The following is a 27,367-nucleotide window of genomic DNA, read 5'->3' on the forward strand; positions in this document are numbered from 1 at the left end:
CATAGCATGTATAGGCAGTCCCTGAGTTACAAACATTCAACTTATTAATGACTCGTAGTTAAGAACAGGAGCGAGACAACAGGAAGTGAGGGAAATCTACCCCTTGGAAGGGAAATTCACTCCTGAAAAATTTATCATGGGGAAAAGGTGTCTCCACTGAAGCTTTAGCACTGATCTTTGTTTCCAAAACAAGTCAAATTTTTCAAAATCCAATTATCACAGGGGCAAAACATGAGGAGAAATCTTCTGAACAGAAGCACAGACAGCAAAAAACACACACACACACACACACACACACACACCACTGGGGTGTTCACCCTTCCCTATGCTTTCCAAAGCATGCATGAATGCATGCGCACGCGCACACACACACACACACATTTTCCTCTGGTCATGGTTAACTTTAAAGCTCATACCATTCCATGTTGTATGAAACAGCAGTTGAGATTGTTTGCCTTTACATATAATTATTAAGGTTTTTTCTTGTTTCCAGAATGCATGTTACGAGAGTCTCTAAAGGAATTTTGTTATGATCTTGTACAGTCAGTGGTTCCAATGAGTAGTTTTTCTCTTGGCATTTCATTCATACTTCAAAAGCTTAAAAATGTGGCAGCGCAATGTTGGAAAAGGAAATAACATTGAGTAATATTATACAGTCTGATCTCATTATAAGAAGTCTAGTTAGTTTTCCAATTTTTATAAACAATATAAAAGGGCTCAGTCTGTCTAGTTGATTCTGGAACCTGCTCACATCAACAGTTATTTCCTATTGTGCTTATATGTTCCATATTATCTCATCTTCTTCCTCCTCCTTAATATTATTATCATTATGACCACTACTTTTGCTATTGCTGTCACTACTAATATTGTATCATTACTGCAAATAGCACTTTAGAAAGGGAGATTCTTGCTTCAACAACCTTACGGTCTGAAATTTGACATGTGATTTAAAAAACAAGAATCAAAGGACAGTAGATGCAGAGAGGAAGAAAAAGACAAGGAAAGCTCTCTAGTGAAATACTTGATCTCAATATGCTAATCTTCCAGTGTTGTGTGGAATACAACCCTTTAACTCTTTAAGAATAAATATCCTAATTAGTTGTCATAGGATAAAAAATTAAGGACTTTAGATAACTTGGAAGTACAGCAATGAGTTAGAAATAATACATCATTTGTTCTTTCTTTTCTCGTAACAATTGTATAACTGTTTCAGAATATGCTTTCATTAAATGAAAATTTCCTTTTTTTTGTCTGACTCAAAAAATGGACAAGCAGTTTACAATAATTTTAAAAATATTAAGCTGAAACATTGATTTACACAAGTATTAAAAGAATTAAATAATATTTTAAAGAAGAGGATTAAAAATGGTTAAAAACATAAAAACATTATTACCAAAAAAATTAAAAGTAAAGTGTACCACTTCACACTCAATTGGTTGTTTTATGCCTTCAAATGATTTCAAACTTATGGTGACTTTAAGAGAGACTTTATGTTTGCCGTACTCTGAGGCTGAGGTGCCCAAAACCACCAGTGGATATCCTTGACTGAACCCTGGTCTCCAGAGTCATAGTCTAGTGTTCAAACCATACCATGCTGGCTCACTCACACACACACTCCATTTTAATTATGGAACACACAAACTATTGTTGTTAACTTCTGTCAAGTTGACTTTGACTTTTGCCATCTTAATGAATAAGAGACCTCCAAGTCACTCTAACATCAATATCCTACCTCGGGTCTTACAGACTAATTCTTGTGGTTTCTTGATTAAATGTATCCATCTGAAATCCACCCTGTCCCTTTTCCTACTGCTTTTATCTTACCAAGCATTATTGTCTATATTCTGTTGAGCCATGTTTTTTCATGATAGACTAAAATATGACAGTCTCAAATTATCTCGGCTTCTTGACAGAGTTGAAGTCTGATTTGCTATAGGACCTATTCATTTGTCTTTTATAGCAGTCCATAGTATTTGTAGATCTCTTCTCTAGCTCCATATTTCATTGATTTGGTTTCTTCCTGTCAGCTTTCTTCACTGTCCAGCTTTCACAATCATACGTAGAAATTGGAAAAGTGATGTCACAGTGTTAAGTAATATATCTTGACATGTCCGGATCTTGTGTAGTTCCTTAATATCTGCCTTTTCAACTCCTAGTCTTTTTCTGATTACATGACTGCAGTCCCCATTCTGATAAATGACTGCCAAGGTATAGAAAATCTCAGAACTATTTTACTGTCTTCATTGTCTGCTTCACAGTTGGTAAATCATTATTTTTGTTTTCATAATTTTAATTGTAAGCATGCACTTACATTATCTGCCTTGACTTTCTTCAGTAATTATTCCAAGTATTAACTATATTTCTGCAAGTAGTATGGAATCATTTGCATGTTTTAAATTGTTGATTCTCCTTCCACCTGTTTTCATGTCTCCTTACTCCTTATCTAACCCTGCTTTGGATAGAATATTTTCTATATACAGATTAAACAAAGACGATGATAAGATGCAGCCCTTCTTGAACATCAAATCTTATCCTAACGTTATCAGTTAGTTTTTTGAGCCTCGCTTTGCTTGCATGCGAAATTAATGCAATGGTTTTGCCACTTTGAATTTTCTTTGTGTAGAGAAAAAGCGGGGTATAAATAAAAATAATAATAAGTCATCAATTCTTGGTGATTTATTTTTCCCAACACTCTGAGTGCAGCTTCCACTTCACTTTCTAAATCTTGTAGTTTGTCTTCATATGGTTTTTCCTTGAATGAATGTATCATCCTTTCAGCTCTTTTATATAGTTCTTCAGTGTATTGCTACAATTTGCTTTTTATTTCTGTTGGTCACATTATGTGTTCCCCTGCCGGTCATGGTTTAAATTTCCCTTTGATTTTTCATATCTTGTGGAAAAGATCACTTGTTCTTCCTTACACTTTCTTTTTCTGTGCATTGATACTCCTTGGCCCTGAACATTTATTTGTTTCAATATTAATGTGTTTTACTAGTTACTTGTTTAGTTGCATTAAAATGGTTAATGCGGGAGAATGAGTATCATGTAGCATGGCAGCCTAAACTCTTATGACATCTGAGTCATAAAAGAAAACTCTTATTCCTAGCCCTGCCTCCTTTGCTTGAGTACCCCCTCCCAGCTGTTTTTATTTCCCCTCACCAAGCAGATGCCTTTCTTCGCTGGTCTGCATCTCTTTTGATGCCTTTCACACATCACCTTGGTATCACCTGCCTGCCCATACACATACTTGGCCACACAAAGTGGCTGGTACTACTTTACAGAACAACAACTAGGCCTGAATTGTTTGATTCTGAAGAAGCTAGGCATTACAGAAGGGTTGTCGATGGAGATTGTCTGTATCATTTCAAAGGACATCCCTTCCAAAATGTATGGTTCCAAAAACCCATCAGCAGATGTATTTCAGCACATAATGCTGCTTTTCAAAATACACATTTCAACAAGAAATTGAGGCCTCGTGCATGGGACAAAAGGAGGCAAACAAAAAGTAGGCAGAAGCATTTCTGCTATTTCAAGGTAGCAGGTGCACTTGTAGTGTCATAGTCCCATGATACTCATTCTCTTCTCTTGTCCTCCACTTAGTGCCACATTACATTTCCTTAATAGATAATGCATAATGCATTGAATATTATATCAAAATAATATAATTGCTACTGACATTAACATCAAGAAATTAATATATTGAACTGCATAATGAATAGTAAAATATTTTTTTTCTAAAGTCATATTCCAAATTCTGAGTCTGTGCTATAACTACCTATATAGCCAGATTTTACCTGCTTCAATTACTTGCAACATGTTGATGGCTATACCCATTTTACAAATCTAGAGGTTTGGAATGCCAGTCTCCTGTAGATTCTTAATACGTGTACAGCATTCAGAGGATCACTTTACATACTGCCCCTAGTCTCCATCTACAGTATATACTTGTGTATAAGGTGAACACATATTTTAGTTGAAGTCATGCTTTGGGACCAAAATTATTGTTTTTTATGTGACCCATAGATAAGCTGAGAGTCATTTTGCAGAGAGCATTCTGCACCATCATTGACTCAGAAGAGTTAAAGTACTGTACATATTTTGACTTGTGGATAAATCATCAAGGTTTTTATAAACTTTTTAGACTTACACATGAATGTATTCAGGGTTTACTGAGTGATTATAGAACCAGGTGTTTTATTAATGTCTTTTTTATCCTCTGTAAGATGTAACATGAAGCTTATAAATGTAGAATGGAGATTTTCATGTCCAGAGGACAAACATTTTGTTTTGAGAAACATAAAATATTTCCAGTGAAAGAATGAAAGTCTCACAAATTTTTCATTTTCAGTGCAGTGAGCCTTGTGTCTTGCTAGTTTCAGGTTTCTCTAGCTTTTATATTAAGTGAAATTAACTGATCACTGCTTGCACATGCATGTGAAGGCACACTTACATACATTATTGTTGACCTTTCAGATGTTGATTCAAGCTTTTTTCCTTCAGATATTTTTTCTTCAAATATTTTGCAAGACTGTCTTTAAGAAATAATTGTGTTACTCATGATTTCAGAATGTGGAATTGTACATTTTATGCAATCAATTGTACATTTTATACAGTCAGTTCCTTAGTTTTTTGATGGCTCAGTTTACATGAGTAGGATGTTCACTGTGTGATAGATTCTGAGGCATCTTTTACGGATCTCACTCCCACATCATTTCTCGGACCTGACATAAGGGCCTTATGTAAGACTAGTCTTAGGTCTTGTAGTTTTGCAGAATATGTTGAAAAATTCGTATTCATTGCTTCAGATTTACATAGACTACTCTGAGCACATTGGCATAGCTATCACGTGCTTAACAGAAATCCTCTTTGAAGTAGCAGTACATAGAGAGCAATTTTGTTATCTTATCTAGTCTTCTACATAAACATTTAGTGTCAATTATCTTGAAGAGCTGGCTTCTGAAAAGGTACTTCTAGTTTCTCTGTGATGTAAAAAAAATGAAGTAGATTTTTCCAGTTTTCACGAGATTTGTTTCTCAGTAACAGTTACAGGGAAGGGGAAACTTCAACTTACTCATAATGACTATACACTATCCAGATAGACAGCATGGTGTAATGATTTGAGTATTGGACTATGACTCTGGAGACCAGTGTCCAACCCAAATTAGCCAGGGAAATCCACTCTGTAACCTTGGGCAGGTTCTCTTTCATCCTCAGAGGAACACAATTTCCCTCTAAACAAATCTTGCAAAAAATGCAACCCCACAATACGTTTACCCTAGTACCTCCATAAGTTGGAAACATCTTGAGGCACACAACAACAATGTGCTGCACATCTATGGACTGTTCTTATCAGGTTTAGGGCCCACTCTTGGATCATTCTTTTCTATGTTGTGACCTGGATGTTCATCCTATTTTGTATCTTTTTATTTCTGAACTTTATCCTTACATTTTAATCTAGTGTCACTTGTTTGGGGCACTTATTTATTTACCACACTTGTACCTCACCTTTCTCACTTCAAAAGGATCTTCAAAAGGCTTTACAAAAGCAACAATTTGATGCTGCATATACATATTGATTATTTTTTTTTTCGTGTCGAGTTGCTTCTGGAGTGAGAGAATTGGCCGTCTGCAAGGACGTTGCCCAGGGGATGCCCGGATGTTTTGATGTTTTATCATCCTTTTGGGAGGCTTCTCTCATGTCCCCGCATTGAGCTGGAGCTGATAGAGGGAGCTCATCCGCACTCTCCCCGGGTGGGATTCGAACCTGGCAGCTTTCAGGTCAGCAACCCAACCTTCAAGTTACGAGGCTTTTATCCCCTTGGCCACCGGGGGCTCCTATACATATTGATAAACAAATGCATTAAAATCTAAACCAATTAAAACATAAACATTAAAACATAAATTAAAAATTGCATAATCCATATTCCAAAAAGAATAAGTACCAAACTGTAGATTTGACTAGATAATGATCCCATATATTAAGTATTTCTGCATTTTAGAAGTACATAGCAACTGCTCTCTGGTAAAAATCTTAAGATCATTTTTCTTCCGAATTTCATAAAGGTCAGGAGAAATCTGATAAAAATTTTATATGGTTTAAAAAGCACATCCTATTAAAGTTTCATGAAGAGGTAACAACAGCTAGAGCCCAGATTGAAAAGCCTAGCTATTACAAAGTTTCATGCAGAGGCAGCTGTTAATGATAGAATAACTGTTCACTTTCTATGTGTTGACTTCACAAAGTTTGGAAGCAAACTACAATTCCTACTACTTAACATTGAAAATTATCAGAATAGCACCTTACATATGTACATTTGAACAATCACAGACCTTCTAGAATTAAAGGAAGGAAATGTAGAAATAGATACCAAATATGTAGTGTGCAAAATAGATTCTTGGTTGATTCTTTGAATGACCAACATTATTGAACTTATTGGTCACCCATATATATATATATGCACACATACACACACACACATACATACATACATACATACATACACATATATACACACACACAAAGGACAAAGTACATACATGTACATGTATATATGTTTAAATGGATGAATAGATGAGTGGGTGTTTGATCCACAAAGGTTCCTATATGGCTTGATGGATCTCGACCAAACTTGGTACACATACCCATCAATTTAAATACTGAAGTTATTTGATCTTTATCCTTTTTACCAAAACTGGGATTCAAGGCACTTCTGTGCACCCACAACAGTCTTGTTGCAGCACTGTTATGGAATCAACTAGCCAACTTGATCTTAAATCTTTATAAGAAATATGTAGAAGGGATGGTATCATGTCGGTCTTTTTGGCTTTCCTGGTGAAGAAGTAACTATGGCAACTCCTTGACTAAGTTGGTGATATACATATGGGTCAGTGTCTGAATTTGGTGGTGAAGAGGATGAAGGTCAGTAATTTCACACAAGAGGGTTCTCTGTGGGTGAGAGGTAAAGTAGGTCACCCACTCCGTCGTTGTGTGCACTTTTCTGTATACACAAGAAAGAATGCAGGTGAAGGCACAGTCCACATTACAATTCGGAAATACACAGTGAGACCTGTAATACAAAACTATAAAACAAAGGCAACAATGTCTGAGGCTAGATTTGAGGAGAGGTGTCAGTATACAAAATGAAATTATTTCATTTTGAAATTTCTTTAATAATAATAATCAAAACAAAACAACCACAGACTACAAGATAAAATAATGTTAAAAGATGTAATGAACTGAATTATACAAAAAGTATTTCAAAAGAGGATTGTACTTGTGGGAAGACGAATTTTGAGAGGAGATTGGGATCTTGTAGCATTTTTAGTGGCTTACTGAGAGAATGAAAATGGTAACATTGGTGGCTAGGGTGCTACAATGTATAAGGGAAAGGTTTAGATTTTTCAACTACTGTATGTTGCTGAGTCCAGGTTTATCCATTTTCCACATCGTTTTTTGTCAGAATATTTCAGTCATAGTATTCAGTAAACGCCTGTGGCGTAGTGGACTAAAGCCTCGTGACTTGAAGGTTGGGTTGCTGACCTGAAGGCTGCCAGGTTCGAATCCCACCCGGGGAGAGCGCGGATGAGCTCCCTCTATCAGCTCCAGCTCCATGCGGGGACATGAGAGAAGCCTCCCACAAGGATGGTCAAAACATCAAAACATCCAGGCATCCCCTGGGCAACGTCCTTGCAGACAGCCAATTCTCTCACTCCAGAAGCGACTCAAGTTGCTCCTGACACGAAAAAAAAGTAAACTAGAATTTCCATCAGACATTAACCCTCACTCTAATATTAACTCTAAGCATGTCTTTTGCCATCTCAAATGTTTTGTCCACCTGTCCCAGTATTTTCTGCGATGACTGACAGTTGCACTTTAATCTTTGGCACGGAACTTTGTGTTCACCTACTACCTGGTAGTTTTAACTTGCTATGCCAGGGATTGGATTTTGGACAGTCTGTGTGCAAAGAAATGATTTACTACTATTGGTAGTATAATTACATCTTAGTTTTTATTTGGCTATAGTACCTAGCTGAAATGGTGAAAAGGAATAAAACAATATTACTTTTTAAATTTACTTTTTAAAACAATATTATTTTAATTAATTATACTTAGTGAATCACATTTTGAACTCAACAATGTTTCAAAATGAACAAGTCACCAAAAGAAATCAGTCTTACAGAACTATTATAGTGTTAATCTGTGAAATGTACTATAAGATTACATACACTGCCCTGAAACAGAGCTTCATCCAAATCATTTTCTGTAATACATCCTTCAAAACCAATCTGTATTGCTAAAGGTATAGTCATAACGATAATTACAACACATTTTCTTATGGAAATCAATATATCACACTTGATGTGTCTTTATGCTGGGGTTTTATTTCTTCATATATATTTTTCATGTAGGTTGACTTACTTTTTGTTTTGAACTGTGAAATATTTAAATTAAGAACTGTCCTTTTAAAAAGCATTGCAGAAGGGCACATACATACTAGGATAAATTAACTCAAAATCAAATGTCTTCTTACATACTCCTGTCAAATCTTACAAATTAAGAAAAGATTAGTGTAAGCAGTGCACCCTTTTTCAGACTTCTGGTTTCCACAGTTTACAGAAAAGCTACAAAATGATCAAAGCAGATGCAAGAAAAATCTTAGTAAAGACAGACTCTTCAAAGTAACTCTTCAAAGAACATAATTACAGTGACTTAAATGTTTTTTTTAACCCACCTTGCCTTGCTTGATTACCATTGAATAAACATAACCCTTCTCTTGTCAGGTTTCCTACTTAGTGAAGCAAAGAAATGTTACATTTCCTCTGTAAAAGCGACTTACCATAGAAATGGTTTGCATTAGCTGGCAGACAGTCATTCTTAATTGTCTTGGAAGATGTGACTAACTTAGAATTGGCACTTCAAGCAAATATTCTTGCTTGTTACCAAAATGGAGTCCCATAAAAATGAACTTTATGTTTATTGCCAAAGTTTCACAAATGCCCTCAGATACCTCATACTATTCATAGCTCCCAGGGAGTGTTTATCAAATATACTGGGGTAGTTGAATTAATACAGCACTTAATATGTTGCAAAAGGAAATTTAAGAAGGAAATGTTCATGTCCAATATCTAATCTCAGTATATTTCTTATATAGCGCCGTCTTGGAGATGCTGCCAAGAAAGCTGTTGGTAAACTGACGACGAGGACTGTGAAGAAAGGTGATAAGGTATAGTCATATGATCAAAATATTAGCTGTTATATATTATATTAACTATTTCTCTTATTACACAGTAAATGGTATTATTTACACCTGGATATATCCCCCTCATTCTAATTTTCAATAATTATTCACTTTAAATAATTATTTTTCAGGTTTTTCAAATATGCTTTTAGTTGTTCCAGTTTGCTGCTGACTGTCTCCCCATCACAGCTTTGGAAACCATATTATAGCACTGTGGCTCATGTCTACATTATCTCTCTAAACCTTGTTATTTTCCCAGTCTTTGCTTATTGTCTTCCTTTTTTCTAATGCTTATCTGTGATATTGGGATAAAGTTTTTTTCTTAAGTTGGCATACCAAATTGTTCAATTGTTCCTTTGCCATTCTGTATGTATAAGCTTTACGCGAGTGGTTCCCAACGTTTGGTCCTCCAGTTGTTTTGGACTACAACTCCCAGAAATCCCAGTTGTTAGGAATTGTGGGAGCTGAAGTCCAAAATGCCTGGAGGACTAAAGGTCTGGAACCACTGCTTTAAATGATCCAGTATTCCCTTACTATTTGTATTTTTCTCTAGAGAAATGTTAAAGTTTGTTTGTGCTATCAAGCATTTTTTTCTCATTTTATTCTAAATCCTTTTATGTTTAAAGTACAGGTATACCTCAGTTGATGATATAGACAATGTGTTTCTGGGCTCTACTTCTTTAACAAAAATGTTGCTACCTGGGGAAGAAAATATGAAAAAAATAAAAATACTAGAGAAAAGAAGCTAATATGTTTCAGCAAACTTTTTATTCAAAACCAATATTATGTACATTAGAAATGAAACAACTAGGTCAGATAAGACTTGCATATGTAAACAAAAACATATTGAATATTCTAGAGAGCCCTATACTTTCAACACTTTCTTATGATTCCATTTTGATGGTGAAAGATATTCATCTATGTTTGTTCAACATCCCAGAATGGCTGATGAGCAGATTAATCTACTTTCCCCTTTTCTTTCTGTTTGTGTGCAATTACACTTAGCTGCAGCATGATCACCGAGAATAGAATTGCACTCTTTTCCCAACTCAAGCTTTATTGCATTGTTTACTGCAGTCATGCTGCTGCAACTCATCCTGAGAGTCTTTTTCTAACCCTTCACCACTATCTCAATGCTATTGCAAAAAAAAAAAATCTAGCTAGACAGAAAAGGAAGTGATCTGAGCAGGGGTCCTGTAAAAGGGCATTGTTAAAAGGCAATTATTTATCAGACTTTGTTTACAGAGGTAGCCTGTAATTGATTACAGGACTCTTTCCTATTAAGGAAATCACCTAAATACATATATTTAGAGGAGTATTAATCCTAATATGGTATAAATAACAGGAACTGGTAGCCCTAACACTCAAGCACTGTAACTGTAGGTCAGCTTTCACCAGCAGTGCTATAGATTCTGAAGAGGTACAAATACAGGGCAAAAGGAAGAAATGTGCAAAGAAGGCACATCAAAAACCCTTGTTGTGACTGCATTTCATCTGGAAATCTATGTCCGCAAGGTGAAAGACTGTGTGAATCCAGAATAGGTCTTCACAATCACTTACAGGTCCACCACCAAGACTCTATCTCTGGAAGGCAATGATACTTGTCCACAAGTGATCACCCATAATGAATAATGACAATGAAGTTGCACCTTCCTCGTGACATTGATGCAAGATTGAAATATTTGGAGGATGCAATTCACACAGCAGGGGATGTACATTTAGTTGACAGGCATATGGGAATAAATCTGCCACTCATCAGTGTTAACCATCAGGGTTCTCTGCGTGAAATACTGGCTGTCCATTTCCAACAGTGAAGTTGCTAATTTTGTCTTCTGGTGCTTTTTGAAATCCATGCCTATACTTTATTATACATGGAGGAAATGTATATGATTTGTTTGTCTTCAGAAATAATAGGCTTTGTATATACTCCAAAATACAGAAAGTTATAAAATATAATGATATTGAAAATCTCTGATACAGAGACTGTACAGTTATTGTGCAGTTGAACTGTAACTATATATGAATGTTTAGGAACTGATATTATCACCTAGGAATGGTCAGATGAAGAACAAATGTTTCAGTCCTTGTTTTCTATGTAGTCCAGCATATGGATTCTATACACGTGCTGCGAGAAGTTTGAAAGAGCAGTGGTTCTCAACCTGGGGGCAGTGGTTCTCAACCTGAGGTCTCCAGGTTCTAGAGTGGTGGTTCTCAACCTGGAGTCCCCAGATGTTTTTGGCCTTCAACTCTAAGAAATCCTAACAGCTGGTAAACTGGCTGGGATTTCTGAGAGTTGTAGGCCAAAAACATCTGGGGACCCCAGGTTGAGAACTAAGGCTCTAGAGCTTGTTTTGAGACTTGTTCCCAGCCCTCAAGAGTGCTGCACTCCCAGTCTTTTTCTCCCCCCCCCCCCCCGCCTTTTGATGGCAGCAGGAGTTGCCTTTCAAAAACAAAGCTTTCCAGTTGTGTGAGAACAGCTTTGCTTTATTACTAAACATATACCGCTTAAAAAAACTTCTGCTTCTTCCAAAAATACCCCACGTGTGCTGCTTCTTTATTTAACCTGTTTGAACGTAAAACTAAAAAAATAACTATCAAACTTATTCATTGCATTGTATTTTTCCTTTTGGTTTCTGAGCATAATATATATACAGTAGCTGAAGAGAGTCTTATTTGGAATTTGTTGACAAAGTTCTTTACACAAAACACAAGCCCATTCACACTACACAATTATAGCGCTATATTCTACTTTAACTGCCATGTCAACATCCTGGGAAATCCTGAGGCTTGTGGTTTTGTAAAACACAACAACTCTGTGGCTGGGAACTGTAAATGTCTCTCAGAACTGCAAATCCCAGGACTCCACAGGATGGAATCATAGCAGAAAAGGTGGAATCATAGTGCTATAATATGTGATATACCCCTCCCTCTCCCCACATCCTCAGTACTGTGATTCCTACTGTTCAAGCTTAGATGGCAGTATGACATGTTCATTTGATCAATTGTTCTATCATTGTGTAGGGTTTTTTTAACCATTTTCTTATATACTTCCTGCAAGTGATAAATTGTCTTACTCTGTGAAACTGGTATTTAACCTGTTTGAACATGATTATAGTAGAGTCTCAGGTATCCAAGCCTTACTCATCCAAGTTTCTGGATTATCCAAGCCATTTTTGTAGTCAATGTTATCAATATATCGTGATATTTTGGTGCTAAATTCATAAATACAGTAATTACAACATAACATTACTGCATATTGAACTGCTTTTTCTGTCAAATTTCTTGTAAAACATGATGTTTTGGTGCTTAATTTGTAAAATCATAACCTAATTTGATGTTTAATAGGCTTTTCCTTAATCCCTCCTTATTATCCAAGATATTCACTTATTCAAGCTTCTGCCGGCCTGTTTAATTTGGATAAGTGAGACTCTACTGTATTTGTGTACATTCACTTTTTACCTTTATACTAACTGTTCATATTTGTTTGTTTTTCTTTAACTGCAGTGTCAGAACTATTTTGTCAGTTATCTTAAGATTTTTCTCGTTCACGAGGTGTACTGATTAAAGCTGTCCATTATAAAGTGAGAATTGGCTAAGCTGGTTAGTTGTTGACATACAATAAGACAGGAATCCCTAAGAAGGAACAGGATTTGAAGGAAATAAACCACACAGCTTTGTTTCTAGGCGGCTTAATCTGTTTGTTGTATCTCTGATCTTTGAGAACAGTATGATAGGGAAAGTTCTGAAAGTACAGCAGAATAATGATTGGGGAACAAATGAAGAGCTGGGGCAATTGAAGAAGAATGGAAAGGAGGCAAAATGAGTCCTGATATGAAATGGAATTGAGGAGTGATTGGTTTTCTTAGCCCTCAGGCATCATAACCTTTACAAATTTCCATACCTTTTAGGCCTGAAAGAGTGTCATTTCCTACCACCATTTATTGGTCTGTGCTTCTTTCTGTATTGTGATGTTCTTAAATTCTTCTTTCAGATGTTGTCTGGTTTCTGTTTTTTAAGATGCACTCCAGCAGATGTGTCACAAACATGCAAACTTTTAGTGAATCACACACTTCTGTGCTTTAGTATTATAGCTTGATTCATATGCCGCCCCCACCAAAAATCCTGTCTATATCTTTCTTTTTTAAATTTACTATTTGTGAATTAAATGAATAGACCATATTCTACCTTTAATATATATAACTCACAATTCTTCATAGGAAACCAACAAAAGGGGTTTTAAAAACCATGACCAGCTGGCAAGTCAGGAACAGGAGAGGAGTCAACAGAACTAATTGAAAAAGAATTGTGGACACCTGCCTGGCCAGCTGGAGCATGGGGAAACCCAAGTTCTGTGGATTGCTCCTCCTACCTATCCAGATATTAAGTATTGTGCACTCTTAGTTCACTGTGTGATCTTTATAGCCAGCCAGTTCTTACTGTATGTCCAGTAAATTAGTGTCCTTTAACTCAGTGTGTCTTAAGTAATCTGATATGGGTAGCTAACAGTTTTTTTTTCTAATGTAATCTGAATTAGCAGTATATTTGTGCCCATTAGCTTCAGTTGTTTCTTTCTTTCCTGGAAATGCCTCATGGTCTGGCACTGGTCTACATATCACCATATTGTGTAACTGAAATGAATGCTTCATTCTTGATTCCTCTTTTAACTTGGGTAGAAATAATGTCACTCTACAGATGTGGTTGTGCTATCATAGACAATGGTGAAGTATGTTAAGAGATGCAGTTTAACAACTTCTGGAGGTGCACACTATTCCTATCATTGCTATGACATTACTTCTTCGTCACAGTCAGGCTTCAGACCTGGTCATGGGACTGAAACGGCTTTGGTCACCTTGGTGGATGACCTCCGCAGAGAACTAGATAGGGGGAGTGCATCCTTTCTGGTTCTCCTGGACATCTCAGCGGCTTTCGATACCATTGACCATGGTATCCTTCTGGGACGGTTCTCGGGAATGGGTCTTGGGGGCATTGCTTTGCAGTGGCTCTACTCCTTCCTGGGGGATTGTACCCAGATGTTGAAGCTGGGGGACACCTGCTCGGACCCCTGGTCTTTGACCTGTGGGGTCCCACAAGGTTCCATTCTGTCCCCCATGCTTTTTAACATCTACATGAAACCGCTGGGCGAGGTCATCTGGGGTTTTGGAGTTCGGTGCCATCTCTATGCAGATGACACCCAACTCTACTACTCTTTTCCACCAAACTCCAAGGAAGCCACTCAAACCGGTGCCTGGCAGCTGTGTTGAACTGGATGAGGTCTAACAAGTTGAAACTTAATCCAGACAAGACAGAGGCCCTCCTGGTCAGTCGTGGGACCAATCGGGTATTGGGTGGCAACCTGTGCTCAACGAGGTTGCACTCACCCTGAAGGCGCAGGTCTGCAGTCTGGGGGTCCTTCTGGATTAATCTCTGGCGCTTGATGCCCAGGTGTCGGCGGTGGCCGGGAGGGCCTTTGCACAATTTAAACTTGTGCACCAGCTGCGACCATACCTTGAGAAGTCTGACTTGGCCACGGTGGTCCATGCCTTAGTTACATCCAGACTGGATTACTGCAATGCTCTCTACATGGGGCTGCCCCTGAAGACGGCCCAGAAACTTCAACATGTTCAAAAATCGGCAGCCAGATTTCTTAACTGGAGCCGGCTATAGGGAGCACACAATGCCCCTATTAAAGCAGCTCCACTGGCTGCTGATAAGCTGCCGGGCCCAATTCAAGGTGAAGGTTTTGACCTATAAAGTCCTATACGGCTTGGGCCCTACCTATCTCCGTGATCGCATCTCCTCCTATGAGCCAGTGCGGACCTTGAAATCATCCGGGGAGGCTCTCCTCTCGTTCCCACCACCGTCTCAAGTGCGGCTGGTGGGGACGAGGGAACGGGCCTTCTCAGCAGTGGCCCCCTGGCTCTGGAATGCACTGCCAAAAGAGATCAGGCAATCCCCTACATTATCCAATTTCCGTAAGGAACTGAAGACCTGGTGGTGTCAGCAGGTTTTTGAGTAATTACATTGGAATACTGCCAATCTCTGGGCCTGAATATATTGCATAAGATTTATCTAGTTTACAATGATACATTTTAATATATTAGGTTTATGGTTCCCGTCCCCTTGATCAAGAAGGTTGTGTAAGTGTTATTTATTGCTATATAATTGTATTGTTTTACCTTGCTTAATAATGTGTTACTATGCTGTTATGTAATGTATGTGTGGTTTTTATTATTGGAAACGGCCCTGAGTCCCATCCGGGAGATAGGGCAGTATATAAATAAAGTTTTTATTATTATTATTATTATTATTATTATTATTATTATTATTTATTAACCTTTAATAAGCAAGGCATTTGAAGTAAAAGGGGGCAGCGTACATGTTGTGTACAGTTTCCAGACATGTTACAGTTTCATAATCTCCAAGCAACAGCCAGAATACTAGCTTTGAGGTTAAAAAATAAAACAAGTTGGGGAAAGCAACCTTAATATGACAAAAAGGCAACTTTAGAAGATACCAATAACAAAGGGGCAGTAGAATCTCCATTCCCTTCTTTCTAATAAACTGTCTTAGAAAGTAAATTTCAAACATCAAGTTAAATAATGATCATTGATGTTAGTAATTAAATAATCTTCATTTTCTAACATTTAACAATATAATGTTAATTTTCAATCTAATTTTCCCATTTTGGCCATATCTCATATTTTCTGTAATAATTTTATAATGGTAGGCCAGTTGTGACATCCAGTGCATCAAATCATAAGAAGTGACAAATATGTAATAGATTTGGGAATAACTGTGTGCTATTTGGAAGTCTACAACCATTCCTTTGTCATAGTTTCCAGGTGTTTTGTTACATAGATCTTACAGCTTGTCTTCTGTGAAAGACAGACTCCCACCAGTTATTCTGTCTTTGATAGCAGTGCCAACTTCACTTCTGTGTATTGTACATCTATCCATTATGAAGGGATAGCAGAAGATTTTCATTGGCAGATTCTGGAAAAGTTCGCAGGGGGCTACAACTTCCAGAATCTGTCAACCAACATGACACTGGTCAGGCTAGCTGATGGATTCTGGGTGTTGTAGTCCAAAATGGTTACATTTCCATGCTCTGGTTAAATGTTGTGACACGTTTTGACCATTACATATAAAAATTACAAGAATCACAAACTTTAGAAAGTATGTTAAAACATATTTACCTTTAGATATTAGTTCACTTCATTCTTACCTGAGTTTTCACTTTCTTTATTTTAGGAAACAGACCCAGACTTCGACCATTGTGCTGTCTGCATTGAAAGCTACAAGCAAAATGATGTTGTCCGCATTCTTCCATGCAAGTAAGCCAACAATTCTGTACACTAGTGAAAAATGTATAATCCTAGAAAATAAACATGTTAAATTATTCATCCTTTGTTGTTACTATTGGTTTCACTTAATATCATAAAATTTGAGTACTAAATGTATTCTTTGTCATGTTATATATGCACAGTTTCCACTGAGGTGAGCTGGTACAACTATGTGAAAAGGGACTAGATACCAGGTATATGAGGGATAAAAGGTTTATCATTGAGGAATTCATGGACCAATAACTAAAGGCACATTAGATATGTTTAATGCTGTTACTTATTTCTAGAAATATAAAAGACATGCAAAGCTAGATCAGTAGCTAGCTACTGCTGGCCATCCTGACTGTAAATCCCTCTCAGGATGTGTGTAGGCATGCATAGCCAAGCACATGTTAGGAATTGCTTGAATTGATGCTAGTAGCTGCATACTGCATATTGTCTACCAGGTTAAAAACCTCTATGATTCAAAGAAACAGATCCTATCCTCAGGCTTAAGGTATTTTAATAAATGTTTGTGCCTTAACATATTGCATCTATTTCTTACAAATAAACTTCTCAATGATGAAAATATTTGTATCAATGGAAAATCCAAACATAGTGGTTTCTACACTAAATGCCACTGGTGGTGTCATAGTAGAATAAACAAAAGTAATTATCTTAAGTAACTAGTAAGATATTAACCATTTCATGAAAAGAAATAGATTGTGGTAGAACAGCAAGTTCCCAGTAACACTTGCACAACTCCTTTGTCCTCCTTTCCATTGAGAGCTGATTTTAAACTTGATAACAAAGTACCTTAATTTAAATAGCAAGACACATAATGTGGCATTGCCAATTGTGGGGCTATATCTGCTTCTGAATTACCTTTCTCCACATCTGATGGAATTGAAAAAGTAATACTGTACAGCCAGCCTTTACATTTGTATAGGGCCCTGTAGAAATATTGACCCACCTCCCCTTCAAGTTGAAATGGCTGTAATTAGCATTGTTGCCATTTGATGTACATAAGTTACTCAACACTGTAAAGGTAGATTTTTTAATGTGGCCCAAAAGTTAAGTCAGTGAAATCATACTGGCACTTGTTAGTTGCTTAGGTATAATTTCCAGTGAAGTTTATTTCAGCTAACAACAAAATATAAAATAAAGGAGGTGAGTATATCTGCAAGGCTCTATGTACACCTTCATCAGACATTTATTTTGCCAGTTAAACTTGCATCTTGGTTCATTAGAGTCAATTAGTCTGTGTTCTGTATTTCTCAATCTTATCTTTATTCACTAAATAAAGATTTTCCTGATAATTTCTGTCTTGGGGTGTTATGTTGTTTCCGGGTTGTAAGGCCGTGTTCTAGCAGCATTTACTCATGATGTTTCACTTGCATCTGTGGCTGGCATTATTAAAGAAGTTTAATAATGAGCTTAGATAGCAGTCTTTTTATTCTTCAATTGGCACATTATAAGTTGTGCAAACCTTTACTCAGCTCTTGCTTCAGTTAAACTAGAAGTTCTGACATTAGCTTATAAAGCCCTAACAGTTCTGGCCCAGCTTAACTGTCTGAACGTATCTCCCTCTATGAACCACCTCAGAGGTTAAAATTGTCTGGGGAGGCCCTGCTCTCGGTCCCACCTCCTTCACAGGCACGACTAGTGGGGATGAGAGACTGGGCCTTCTCAGTGGTGGCTCCTCAACTGTGGAACTCCCTCCCCAACAAAATTAGATCAGTGCCCTCCCTTCTGGCCTTCAGAAGAAAGGTAAAAACTTGGCTATGGGATCAGGCCTTCGGGCAATAAGCAATAAAAGAGATAGAGATTATGTGTAATAGAGATTGATATTGGAATGGCGCTGGACTTTGATTTTTGGGTTGTGATTTTAATTTTTAAATGTGTTTTTAATTACACATCTATGTTTTAATGTTAATGTTATTGTGTTTTTATTGTTGTGTAGGCACTGAATTTTGTCATACTATGTCTGGATACCACTTTGAGTCCCCCATCCAGGGTGATAAAAGTGGTATAAAAGTAAAGTAAATAAATAAATAAATAATGAAAAGAAGAGCAAATAGGTGAATAGCTTGAGTGTCCTGCAAGTTTGCAACTGGAATATCAATTTCCTGTCTTGCCTGTTGCATCTTCGCTAAACAGAGAGACTTTTTCGGGCAGAGATGAAAAATGTAATTGGCTTTAGTTAGTGAAGAAGTTTAATAATTCATATCTCCTGTTATGTTGGCATACTCCAGTTGCTTTCTTAATTTTATACTACAATGGGTCATGTAATAAAATTATAAAAACAAAATCTCTAAGCCACATGTAATACAGTAAGTTTGTGCATGTGTGTGAGAGAGAGAGTGGGGTATATACAGTACTATTTTAAGCAATATGGCATGATATGAAAGGCTTAGCACCTTTCTGTGATCCGGCTTAGTAGCCTATATGCCACTAATTTATACTATACTAGCTGTGCCCGGCCACGGGTTGCTGTGGTGAAGTATGGTGGTATGGGAAATAAAGTATTGAGGAATTGGTGGTAGTTAAGGTAAAGGGTCAAGGTTTTCCCCTGACATTAAGTCCAGTCGTGTCCGACTCTGGGGGTTGGTGCTCATCTCCATTTCTAAGCTGAAGAGCCGGCGTTGTCTGTAGACTCCTCCAAGGTCATGTGGGATGACTGCATGGAGCGGCGTTACCTTCCCGCCGGAGCAGTACCTATTGATGCACTCACGTGCATGTTTTCGAACTTCTGGGTTGGCAGAAGCTGGGGCTAACAGTGGGGGCTCTCTCCGCTCCCCCAATTCAAACTTGCGGCCTTTCAGTCCAGAAGTTCAGCTGCTCAGCGCTTTAACACACTGCGCCATCAGGGGACATTATTTCCTAAAGGTTGTGAATATACAATATTTCTGATTGTTTTTTTTTTTTGTCTGTTGGAGGCATGTATGAATGCTGTAATAATAATAGTAATGATAGTAATAATAATGACACAGTGCTTCACTCCCTTCTCAGCTTCCTTTCTGGAAGAATCCTTTCTTGGGAGGTGTTAGCTGGCCCTGATCGTTTCCTTTGTGGAATTTCCAATTTCCCTGCTTTCAGACTGTTGGTCTTTATTTACTGTCCTGGTTTTAGAGATTATATTGTTCTGCATTATTCTACCCCAGTAATTATTTCATATTAAAGTAGAATCTCACTTATCCAACATTCGCTTATACAATGTTCTGGATTATCCAACGCAGTCTGCCTTTTCATAAGCAATGTTTTTGTAGTCAGTGTTTTAAATTCATTGTGATATTTTAGTGGTAAATTTGTAAATACAGTACAGTAGAGTCTCACTTATCCAACATAAATGGGCCGGCAGAATGTTGGATAAGCGAATATGTTGGATAATAAGGAGGCATTAAGGAAAAGCCTATTAAACATCAAATTAGGTTATGATTTTACAAATGAAGCACCAAAACATCATGTTAGACAACAAATTTGGTAGAAAAAGTAGTTCAATACGCAGTAATGCTATGTAGTAATTACTGTATTTATGCATTTAGCACCAAAATATCACGATATATTGAAAACATTGACTAAAAAAATGCATTGGATAATCCAGAACATTGGATAAGCGAGTGTTGGATAAGTGAGACTCTACTGTAATTACAACATAGCATTACTGAGCATTGAACTACTTTTTCTGTCAAATTTGTTGTATAATATGATGTTTTGATGCTTAATTTGTATAACGATTACCTAATTTGATGTTTAATTGGCTTTTCCTGAATCCCTTCTTATTATCCAACATATTCACTTATCCTACCGGCCTGTTTATGCTGGATAAGTGAGACTCTGCTGCATATTGATAATCTTATATTATCTGCTTAGAACTGGATTATATGAGGCCCCTTCTTCACAGCTGTATAAAAAGCACACTGAAGTGGATTATATGGTAGTGTGGACTCAATATAATCCAGTGCAAAGCAGATAATATAAGATTATAAATGGGTTATATAGCTGTGTGGAAGGGCCTTGAGTCTACACTGCCATATAATCCAGTGCAAATTAGATAATCTGTGGAAGAAGCCTAAATGAGGCCTAAATCTGCCTGTCCCCTAACTGAACCCTGGCTGTCCTTTGGCTGAATTGGTTGCTAGGAGACGAAGTGAGCAGAGATTAGCCCTCTAAACTGGCAGCAATTGGATAAAAACAATTATTGCTCTCCTTCTAATTAGGACTTTATTTTTCTTTTCTTTTTGTTGTATCTTACTGGAGCCGTGGATGATGGGTTGTGTTGTCAAATTTCAAAGTTGGGCGGCCTGTAGTTTTTTTGTTTTGTGGGTTGCCCTGATGCCATCACTCTTTTATATATATAGATTTTAATAAGGAAAAATTGAGATATGCTAAAGTATAGATCCCTATTTCTATTGCTAACAAGCAAATTAAGTTGTTGGTTAATATTTATAATTCATATTTGCATCTGTGTTTGGTTTTTTTGTAATTGTAACGTGGTTACCTCATTGTAACAAAATATTTGAATGTGATTTTCCTGCTTCTTGGCAGCAAGTTGGACTGGATGGCCCATGAGGTCTCTTCCAACTCTATGATTCTATGATTCTAACTTTATGTTGTTAAACAGGTGGCCTTTGGCTAGCCAAAAGGGACACATATCTAATAACAAGCAACAGCCTTATTTTTTTTCTTCTAAACTCATTTTGCAGCTGGCATTTTTTTGCTCTTTATTAGTACTGTTATGTTACACTGAGAGTTTTAGTAGGCTTACTTTAGCTGCAATAATTGAGAAGTTTGGGGCAAAAGTTTCTGGAGCAAAGTTCCCAGTGTTTTTCAGCAGGACTCTAGTATATGCTCAGGAATATCTGTGGTAAGCTTCCAGTAAATCCAAAAGCCAGTTCTACAAGCAAAATGGTATTAAAACCAGTTTCTTTCTATAATTTTATCCTACTCAAACCAAGGAACGTTTTTTCTAGTAAATGAGGTGGATGGAAAAACGAGCCATTTGTTCTGGATTAGTCTTTGCAATCCAACTACATAACTTTCAAATAATTAGGGTTTTATGTCCAAATGCAATATTTCCATGTATCTATTTAAACATAAGCAAATACACTTCATTAATAAGCTCATGTGGGCAGACTTGGTTGGATGGCTTTTAGCTGTTGGCATCGATGATGTGGACAGGATGCTTGTTTCTATTCATGCCAGCATCTCAGTTTGTGTCAGTAATCGAGAAAAAACATAATTCCTGATCATTGATGGTATTTTATACATATTGACTAGAAATCTACCATCTGCCCTAAAACTATACTGTTTCTGTTTGCTCCTAATTATATAGAAAAAGGTTATTGACTAAGACCAAAGAAAGTCACTTATTTGATGTGCAAAGAAAGGTTTGATTTCATTTCAAAACACCTGTGTCCTTTCTTTAACAAATATTTTAAGCATAAATAGGACATTTTATGCCCAAGAGGGGCCCAAGAGCCATCTAGTCCAATTGCCTGCTATGCAAGAGTACACAGTTAAAGCATTCCTCAAAGAGTGTTTACACCTCTGAAGATCTTCAAAGAAGGAGAATACACCAATCTCCAATCTTACAGAAATGAGCAAGCCTTCGGGTGACAATAACAGAGAAGCATATTCAGAACAAATGAGTTGCTCAGTCAAACATTTACTTGCTTATTGCTCAGTAGTTCACTGGTTGCCCATTAATTTCTGGGCAAAAGAACAAAATTTTGGTATTAACTTTAAAGACTTACATGGTTTGAGTCTAAGTTACCTACAGGATCGCCTTCTCCCATACACTTAGGTCCCCTGGGGAACCTTTACTTCAACCAGCCAGAACCCAACTGTCGACTGACCCAGAGAACCTTTCCATTGACAGCCCCTAGAGCTTTGACAGTTAAATGAGCTCTCAGAATTAAGACCTATGTCTTTCAGCAGGCCTACCCAATGAGTTTTAAACAAAGAATTTTAAATGTACATTTTATTTGTATTGGTGTTTTAATCTTTGTTCTATGTTTTAATATATGCATTTTATGGTTCTTTGTTTTATTCATGCACTTTAATTATGTTGTACACTGCTTCAAGCTATGAAGAGAGGCAGGTAATAATACATGTTATTTATAATTGTTATTATTATTATTATTATTATTATTATTATTATTATTATTATTTTCTCTAGTCTTGGACTCAAAGACGATTATAATAGCTAAAAGATACAGTTAAAAGGTTTACATCATGCAAAAGCCAAAAATATAATTAAACTACCAACAAAATTAAAAGTATAAGCTGTGCGACAGTTTCTTTCTTCCAATATTTTTCCTAAGGTCAGAATAATTGGAAGAAACAAAATGTGAAATATATAACCTACATTCACAAGAGATTCAAATGTTGTGTTAAGGACATAGTCATTCACTGATGCCAAATGATGTATTCCAATTTATTAGAATCCCCTAAATGAGTTTAAAATAGCTACTTAAAATGTTACAGCCTATCCAGAACTTTGATTTTTAATAGTTTACAAATGACCTTTGTTGTGTTTTTTTCAGACATGTTTTCCACAAAACCTGTGTAGATCCATGGCTCAGTGAACACTGCACCTGTCCTATGTGTAAACTGAACATTTTGAAGGCCCTGGGAATTGTGGTAAGTTGATTTTTGTGTTGTCGAAGGCTTTCATGGGTTGTTGTATGTCTTTCGGGCTGTGTGGCCATGTTCCAGAAGCATTCTCTCCTGACGTTTCGCCCACATCTATAGCAGGCATCCTCAGAGGTTGTGAGGTATGGAGAAAACTAAGCAAAGAGGTTAATATATATCTGTGGAAAGTCTAGGGTGAGAGAGGTCAGTGTGAATGTTGTGTAGTTAATCACTTTAATTAGCATTGAAAAGCTTATCTGCTGTCTTCTTCCTGCCTCTGGGGCATCCTTTGTTTAGAGTCATTTAGAGTCAGTTTAGAGGATTTCCAGACATGAATCAACCAAGGGCAGTTAATACTTGGAGCCAGATTGTATTCATTTTCACGGTTGACCGCAACACAATAGTAGTAATAATAATAATAATAATAATAATAATAATAATAATAATAATGATAGTAATGATAGTAGTAATAATGACTTTGGTAATACACAGTGCTTCACTCTCTTCTCAGTTTCCTTTCTGGAAGAATCCTTTCTTGGGAGGTGTTAGCTGGCCCTGATTGTTTCCTTTGTGGAATTTCCAATTTCCCTGCTTTTAGACTGTTGGTCTTTATGTACTGTCCTGGTTTTAGAGATTATATTGTTCTGCATTATTCTATCCCAGTAATTATTTCATATTAAAGTAGAATCTCACTTATCCAACATTCGCTTATACAGTGTTCTGGATTATCCAACGCAGTCTGCCTTTTCATAAGCAGTGTTTTTGTAGTCAGTGTTTTAAATTTATTGTGATATTTTAGTGGTAAATTTGTAAATACAGTACTGTAATTACTACATAGCATTACTGCACATGGAACTACTTTTTCTGCCAAATTTGTTGTATAATATGATGTTTTGGTGCTTAATTTGTATAATCATTACCTAATTTGATGTTTAATCGGCTTTTCCTGAATCCTTTCTTATTATCCAACATATTCACTTATCACAGTGCAAATTAGATAATCTGTGGAAGAGGCCTAAATCTGCCTGTCCCCTAACTGAACCCTGGCTGTCCCTTAGCTGAGTTGGTTGCTAAGTGGGCAGGATTAGCCCTCTAAACTGGCAGCAATTGGATAAAAACAATTATTTATCTCCCTCTAATTAGGACTTTATTTTTCTTTTCTTTTTGTTGTATCAACCTAGGGGCGTGGATGATGGGTTGTGTTGTCAAATTTTGAGGTTGGGGGCTTGTAGTTTTGTTGTTTTGTCCGGTGCCCTGATTCCATCACTCTTTTATATATAGAGATATCTGTATCATGGCTACCATACACCCAGGAGCCCCCAGTGGCACAATGGATTAAACCCTTGTGTCAGAAGGGAGTGCTGACCGACAGGTTGGTGGTTCGAATCCAGAGAGAGAGGGTGTGCTCCCTCTGTCATCTCCAGCTCCCCATGTGGGGACATGAGAGAAACCTCCCACAAGAATGGTAAAACATCGAACATCTGGGCGTCCCCTAAGCAACATCCTTGCAGATGGCCAATTTTCTCACACCAGAAGCAACTTGCAGTTTCTCAAGTCGCTCCTGACCTGAAAAAAAAGTCCAGTCACCCATGTCTGGAAGGCATTTCTCTTTTTTTTTGTACACTGATGATTGATTTTGGTCTCTTCTCGACATTTATGAATTAAAAGCTTCCATTTGTTCTTACAGTTAGGCTTGGGTATGCCTTTACATTCTTCCTTAAGTGAATAGCTCTGTTACTGAGCTTTTTAGATATACGAGTAACATGTAAAAAATTGCCACCAAAATTTAGGTGGTGTTTGCTACAACAAGGAATAGATTTGATTAAAAATTGGGGAAAATATAAAATATTTTTATGAGAAAATTTTTTGACTCTCACTCCTAGAAGCTAATCAAAGGAGGCTATTAGGTTGGAACAATTGGCTGACATACAGAGAGATCCTTAAGAGATCAAGGACAAGCACAGACATGCCACAAATTAAAGAATTAGAGGACATCCAAAAAAAGAACATAAGAACGTTTCCTGGTTTCAGTACCATCAGATAAAATAAAGTTATAAAAAAAAACAAAGAAGTGGGATTTAATACAACTAACAGTTTTTGGGATAATTTACACCAAAGAAATAAGACAAATATAATGATATTATATAATAAATTATTAGAATGGAGTACAGAATCAGAAGTAATTAAAGAATCAATGTTGAAATGGTCCAGAAATGTGGGTAGACCAATACACATGAGTGTATGGGAAAATATTTGGAATAAGAAAATTAAATACTACTCCACAGACCTCAAGGAAAATTAGTTAAAGACAATACATAAGTGGTGCCTAACCCCCAAGAAACTTGGTCTAATGTATAAGAACAGGGATAACAAATGCTGGAGGTGTAAAGAGCAGATAGGCTCATACTTCCACGTGTGGTGGAACTGCAAAAAAAATAAAAAAATATTGGAAAATAATCCATATGGAATGTAAGAAATTTTAAAAAATAGATTTTGAATGCAAACCTGAATATTATTTAGTAGGACTATATGACATGCAAAATAATGATGAGATAAACAAAGCGAAGAATAGAGATAATGAAGACAAAATCTTTACATATTTAGTTACGGCAGCAAGAATAGCGATAGCTAGAAATGGGAAAGAATCAACTACGCCTACTAAAGCAATGTGGTTAGAAAATATGATTGATATTAAAAACATGGACAAATTGACTTATTCAATTAAAAAATACCGCAGGGCCATAAAAGAAACAGACTGGTTAAACTTTGAATAATATCTACAAAAGGAATTGAAATGAAAATTCAACTCACGCATGGCTCTCATATAGGGCGGCAAGGCATTCCATAAGGCAGGGGCAGAAATAGAAAAAGCTCTGTGTCTGGTACTTTCCAAGTGCACTTCTCTAGGACCCGGTATATAAAGTAAGTCGCGTTGGGATGGTTGTTGCGACATCTGATGATGGGAGAAGGAGAGACGGTCCCTAAGGTACGATGGGCCCTGGCCGTAAAGAATTTTAAAGGTCAGAACTAGCATCTTATATAGACCACGGTAATCAGTTGGAAGCCAATGCAGATGCTGCAGCACTGGTGTTATATGGCATTTCATGGGTGTTCTTCTGAGTAGCCTGGCTGCCGCATTCTGAACAATACGGAACTTTCGGGTCGTAGACATCGGAAGGCCAACATACAGGGCGTTGCAATAGTCCACCCTTGATGTGACCGTGGCATGGATGACTGTTGCCAGAGCCTCATCAGATAGATAGGGTGCCAGTTGCCTCGGTTGTCGTAGATGGAAAAAGGCCTGTTTGCTAGCAGCAGCGACCTGAGCTTCCATTGTCAGCTGCGAATCCAAAACAACACCCAGGCTCTTAACGGTAGGCGAAGGAGATAGGGCAGCACCATCGAAGGTGGGTAGCAAATGGGTCAGACCAGTCGAGCGGCCATGCCAAAGAATCTCAGTCTTCACCGGGTTCACCTTCAGTCTACTAGCATGTAGCCAGTTCGACAGAGCCTCCAGACATAAGGTGAAATTGTCTGGTATTAGTTACTACCCATCCCCTTTTATCCCTTAGCTGCAAAACTGTAACATTGAAAAATTTCAATAAAAATCATGCTTAAAAAGTAAAATATAAAATATATTGACATTATATTATTGTATTTCAGACAAATGTGCCATGTGCTGACAATATGGCCTTTGATATGGAAAGGCTTACCAGAGGTCAACTAGGAAACAGAAGATCAGTACTTGGTGACCTTAGCAGTGACACTTCACTCACTCTTGAGCCCCTGCGTACTTCTGGAATATCACAATTTCCACAAGATGGGGAGCTTACTCCAAGGACAGGAGAGATAAATATTGCTGTGACTAGTAAGTAAATTTGTTTTGAATATGGAAATACAGGTTTTGTATTATTTTAAAGTTTTTCTCTCTCGTTTTTACAGAAAGCATGTAAACAATATGTTTTATGGAGTGTTATTGTATATATTAAAGAAAAAATAAATACATTCATTTTGAATAAGATTAGATATTAAGATAATAAAGGCTGAATGTCAAGATAATATTAAAAAGAGTTTGATAGCAAAAAAATTGCATAAAAATTGTGAAAATAAGTTGTGTAAGATAATTTATATGAGGAGCAATTAGATTTGCTGAGGTATTAGTCTGATTAA

At 37.0% G+C, this 27,367-nt stretch overlaps 1 protein-coding gene across 2 annotated transcripts in view; it reads left to right on the top strand.

Annotated features, from left to right (window-relative positions):
- rnf130 (ring finger protein 130) overlaps positions 1-27,367 on the top strand; it is an 88,356-nt gene that overhangs the window by 30,353 nt on the left and 30,636 nt on the right. For both annotated transcript variants that reach the window (XM_016991752.2, XM_003217502.4), the window contains exons 4-7: positions 9,153-9,224; positions 16,491-16,573; positions 23,110-23,206; positions 26,861-27,065. In XM_016991752.2, the coding sequence (XP_016847241.2) occupies positions 9,153-9,224; positions 16,491-16,573; positions 23,110-23,206; positions 26,861-27,065 (457 nt within the window). The remainder of the gene's footprint in view (positions 1-9,152; positions 9,225-16,490; positions 16,574-23,109; positions 23,207-26,860; positions 27,066-27,367) is intronic.

The sequence above is a fragment of the Anolis carolinensis genome, chromosome 2, assembly GCF_035594765.1.
Source record: "Anolis carolinensis isolate JA03-04 chromosome 2, rAnoCar3.1.pri, whole genome shotgun sequence".
In the NCBI taxonomy this organism is placed as follows: Eukaryota; Metazoa; Chordata; class Lepidosauria; order Squamata; family Dactyloidae; genus Anolis; species Anolis carolinensis.